Below are 5,057 nucleotides of genomic sequence, written 5' to 3'. Positions count from 1 at the left end.
ACTGCTACTACTGCTACTGTTGCTGCCACTGCTGGAATCCTTGGCTGATAGAGGTGGTAGTGCACTAGATTGAGGCGAGGGTTAAGGTCAGGCCAAGTTGAATTCAATTTTGGTTGAGGTAAATTTTAGGTCATGTCGAGTCGCGATCAGACCGTTCGGATCAAGGGCAGGTCAAAGTCAAATTTAGATTAAAGTTGAAACATCGTTGGTGAAATGTTCACTTTCAACGTTTAACAGTGGACACGTCTAAGGTCAAACGTGAAGGGATGAGTTGTCACGTGGTGTAGCGTTAAATAAAGAAGATAGAGTTGGACGTTGAACATTTAAAGATCAAGGGTAAGGAGCGAGAATATACATTTGAAGTGAAATGTGAATGGTTGAGGATGAAACGTTAAGTGCGGTATGGTCTAAGGCGGAAAGTTAGAAGGTTAAGGGTGAACATTTAAATGGTAGAAGGTCTGAGGTGAAGGTTGAAAGGTTATTGATGACATTAAAGTGAGCGGTAAGTGTGAAAGATATAGGGTGAAACGTGAAAGATGAAATGTTAAACTTACAGAAATATTTAGGTTCGGATGATATAGTTTTACTTTGAAAGTAAAAATGTTAAGGGTGTAAAGGTTAGCGTGTTTGTGGATGAAGGCGGAGAAAATGAGTGAAGGGTGAAGTTCAGATCGTGCTCGGAGTTTAAGGTTATCAGTCAGAGGTCAAGGCAGGAGGAAGTGTTGGGGTCATGACCCTGGCAGTGCAGTGCTCACTGAGCCAGGATGGCCGCTTCAACTGCTCCGCGCCGTCGCTGGGCCCCGAGGAGAGCTGGGCGCTGGCTTTCATCTGCTTCTCTCTCGCCGCCCTCACGGTCATGGGCAACCTCCTCGTGGTGGCCTCCATCGCTTTATTCAGGTGAGGGTCAAAGGGGTAACGTGTTTAAACTAAACTTTTGTTTTCATCTTCTTGGTTCTTTCGGTAAAAGTCACGTAGAATGGAAGTAATAAAATAATAAAAATAAAACAGAATAAAATACAATTCTCATTATTATTGTATTATCTCCCTTCTACGTGACTTTACCGAAAGAACCAAGAAGATGAATCCCTGCAGTCACGAAAGCTTTAAATCGAAATAATACAAATATCACGACGTTTCGTTCACAACACAAGCAATCATCTGATATTTTTATTATTTTTCTACCTACGTGGCTTTACCGAAAGACCCATGGAATATGCATCCCCGCGGTCACGAAAGCCTTAAGTCAAGAGCTGAGTAGCATTCGAGTCTCTCAAGGCAAAGTTGGGAGAGGAAATTTTCGATGTAAAGCTTTCGTGACTGCAGGGATTCATCTTCTTGGTTCTTTCGGTAAAGTCACGTAGAATGGAAATAATAAAATAATAAAAATAAAACATAATAAATTAATTCTCACGACGTTTCGGCCACAACGCAAGCAGCCGTCCTCAGGTGAAGAATAGGTCAGAGTCTGTCTTCTCGACAGACCTATTCTTCACCTGAGGACGGCTGCTTGCGTTGTGGCCGAAACGTCGTCTGTCTTCTCGACAGACCTATTCTTCACCTGAGGACGGCTGCTTGCGTTGTGGCCGAAACGTCGTGAGAATTATTTTATTATGTTTTAAATTTATTATTTTATTATTTCCATTCTACGTGACTTTACCGAAAGAACCAAGAAGATGAATCCCTGCAGTCACGAAAGCTTTAAATCGAAATTTTGTTTTCATTTTACCAGCTAAGGCCCTGGATTTCACAAATGATAGCTCAACGAAGTGGCTTATCATGTGAAAATTTACAGCAACCAAATACTCACCTCCGTTACCAGTGGCATACCTTGGTTGGCAGGTGGCCCTGTTTGAGAGATGGGCAAAAACAAGGATACATCCATTAACTCGATTTTTCTCGATACATCAATGTTTTTGACAATGATCCCTCCCATGACATCAGAACAACGATGTTGTGTTTTACATACATCTAGCCAAAATAAACCATATATCCCGACCACATATCTGCCACATTAATTTCAGGCTTTTTTTTAAGACAATAAAGTGGGCCCTTTCCAAACGTCGTTGACAGGCGCACCTCCGATGAGCACGGTGGGCTACATACGGTGCGAAAGAAGTTCAACATCCATCCATACAGGCGCATAATACGCCTGATAGGTTTAACGTTAATATTCTGGGTGGTGGCATTATATAAGTTTTCTGCTGATTGACTGTTGACCCTTAAGCAGAAACGGCCTGGTGCCATTGTATTGTTTCTTGGTGGGAACTGTGGCAGTGACCACTCCTTCCTGAGGGCATCTGGCAGCCTGGAGCAGGTCCCACTGCTGGCTCGCTTGGAGGTTCATTGGCCACACTCCACTCAAGTGGCTCGTTGCGGCCCTGCTGTGCCCCATAGCCCAGAAGTCTGCAACGTGCGGCTCTTTACGTATCTGCTTCGTGACGCTATATATGTATGCATGTCTTCACGTGCATGTGCGGCTCTTAAAATATTCCGTTTTGTGCCAAATTGCCCTAGCCGCAGGAACCGTGGATGGGTGATGGATCACGCATTGGCACGGGTGGCTCCATCAAATTCATGGCCTTTGTTCATAACTTTCACGTGACGAGGATGAGAAGTGGCAGCGAGCATGGGAACCAGTAATTCGCCACTCTTCGTAAAGCCTGCCTCTATGGACATCTCGAAACGTGATTATCGACTCGGACAGGAATGTTTAACCTCCACCATGCATTAAACAGGAATCATCTCCATAGCTCGTCAACAACAGTGTCCCCTTCCCCATTGTCTGTGTGTGTACATGTGTTTATTGAGTTATCCACGAGGGTTTGTATGCTTGCTTGACTTCCTGTGTCCTGTAGTCGCGTATACTTTATTAACCGTGCAGTGTTCCGTGCATGCTTGTTCAACTCCCGTGTTTACAATACGAACAAACGTCCTGGTTTGTCCCAGTGCTTCCAGAAAGTCTGTCTCCAAATCCCCCAAAAAAGTTATTGGGAAAATAGGTATTTTGTCCCCAGTTTTAAAATCATGTTGAACCCATACAGGCAGAGCTGCCTGAGTAGCGGGCGGAGTTTACAGAGGAGTAGGCAGGGCTCTTGTCAGAAACAGCGAAGAGGCCACTCTCTGTGTGTGCGTGGCCAGTGATCAAGTGGGCGTGGGCATTATGAAGTAGGCAGGGCAGAGGGAGAGGCTTGCAGCTCAACACGTGTCCCAGTTGAGCCTTCCAGGAATTGTGCAGCTTTACCAAAAGACTAACAACCCCGACTCTTGCTCCTCCCGCCTACCCACCTGCAGACAACTCCAGACGCGCACCAACGCCTTCACACTGTCTCTGGCCGTGGCCGACCTTCTCGTGGGCCTCCTGGTCATGCCGTTCAGCGCCACGCGCTCGCTGTACGGCTGCTGGTTCTTCGGACGAATCTTCTGCAAGGTGCACACGTGCCTCGACATCCTCCTGAGCACGGCTTCCATCGCACACCTGGGCGCCATCGCCTTCGACCGCCACACGGCCATCTGCGACCCTCTGCGCTACCACCAGCGCCTCACAGCCGGTCGCGCGGCCGCCCTGGTGGCCCTCTGCTGGGTGGGTTCGGCCCTGCTGGCCGTGGGCCCCATCCTGCTCGGGTGGAACACGGTGGGCATCGAGGAGCTGGTGGCCTCATCCTGCCCCGACGCCTGTGTCCTCCTGATGAACGCCCCCTTCGCCATTGCCGCTGCCACCTACTGCTTCTTCGCACCGAGCTTCGTCATGGTGGTCACGTATATGCGCATCTACCGGGTGGCACTGCGCCAGGCGCGGGCTGTTCGCAACGTCGTCCCAGTGTCGTCCGTGGCATGGGAACATTGCGACATCAACTCAAGACCGGAAAAGAGAACGGACCAGAGACGGGAACGTAGTGCCACCAAAACCTTGGGAATAATCATGGGGGCCTTTGTCACCTGCTGGTTGCCCTACTTCTCACTCACCCTGCTCGACCCATTCACGGGGTTCTTGGCTGAGCCCTGGGTGTGGGAGTCGACTGCGTGGCTCGCGTATATAAATTCAGCGCTCAATCCCATCCTCTACCCAGCCTTCAACCGGGCCTTCCGTCAGGCCTTCCGCCTGGTGTTCACATGTGCATGGCGTTCGCGGAACGTGAGGCGCGCCAACCTGGCCTAGTGAAGGATGGGGCGCGCTTCACCATACCTTCCTTCTATGCAATATTGACATCTGACCGTCTGTCAAGATATTACTCTAACAACGTGACCACTGCCACGTCCGTTCGGTTGAAGTATAGATTATCCTTTTGGTAAACAGACAATGGATTGCGTTTATCAAAATTTGGTTTTGGACCGATCTTACGATCTTACGATCTCACCACCACCTTCCGCTTCGTCACCGACCTCTGGGTGCCACCCATTTGTTTCGGTAACTCGGGCATCTTTAGCAGAGACCACTGTGGCAGCTGCAATGGGTAGCTACTCAGGTCGCAAGCCCTCGACGTTCCTAGCCCCTCCCGCTTCGACCATTTCACCCCCACAGTCCGGGGTATGGGGCAGCCAGTCAAGTAGGACCTGGTCGTTAAGGCAGGGAGTAGGGAGAAGTAAGAAGAGAGTGATCATTGGTTCTTTACCCTTCTATCTGGCAACAAAACTGACACCTTTTGCAAGGAGTCATGTTTGCATAGACCGCAATACCTGCAGTCATAATACAAACAAAAGAACATAGTGCACATTATCAGAGTTATGTTCTTTTGTTTGTATTATGACTGCAGGTATTGCGGTCTATGCAAACATGACTCCTTGCAAAAGGTGTCAGTTTTGTTGCCAGATAGAAGGGTAAAGAACCAATTATCATATTTTTACTGGCAAATGAGGTCCCCATAGTGTAAGAAGAGAGTGTTATAGAAAAGGGGCAGGGATTGGCTTTGGTGGCAGCACCTCGCCCGGAAATCACGTGCTGCTTCCCGTGCTGGAAGAACCTGCACTTGGAAAAATTGTTTAAGTTAAAATACTCACCAGGTGAGGAAGTTCCGTCAAGATAGCTGGAAAAGATAGTGAGGTGGCTGATCCTCACCACC

General features: G+C 48.4%; 1 protein-coding gene across 1 annotated transcript; it reads left to right on the top strand.

The window, feature by feature from the left end:
- Positions 1–4,572, top strand: LOC133342582 (trace amine-associated receptor 4-like). Its single transcript, XM_061551799.1, has 2 exons — positions 1–897; positions 3,292–4,572. Exons 1-2 carry the CDS (start codon positions 731–733, stop codon positions 4,154–4,156), a joined length of 1,032 nt encoding a protein of 343 aa, XP_061407783.1. The 5' UTR covers positions 1–730; the 3' UTR covers positions 4,157–4,572.
- The last annotated feature ends 485 nt before the right edge of the window (positions 4,573–5,057 follow it).

Source organism: Lethenteron reissneri, chromosome 2 (assembly GCF_015708825.2).
Source record: "Lethenteron reissneri isolate LAM-NWPU_2019-01 chromosome 2, ASM1570882v1, whole genome shotgun sequence".
Lineage (NCBI taxonomy): Eukaryota > Metazoa > Chordata > Hyperoartia > Petromyzontiformes > Petromyzontidae > Lethenteron > Lethenteron reissneri.
The sequence above is the reverse complement of the archived record's forward strand: the minus strand, read 5'-3'. Positions and strand labels throughout refer to the sequence as shown.

Bases quoted from the DNA above. Each gene is read 5' to 3' on its own strand.
- LOC133342582 (XM_061551799.1), top strand. From the start codon at position 731: ATGACCCTGGCAGTGCAGTGCTCACTGAGCCAGGATGGCCGCTTCAAC. The intron at 898-3,291 runs GTGAGGGTCAAA...ACCCACCTGCAG, and splicing joins GCCTCCATCGCTTTATTCAG to ACAACTCCAGACGCGCACCA.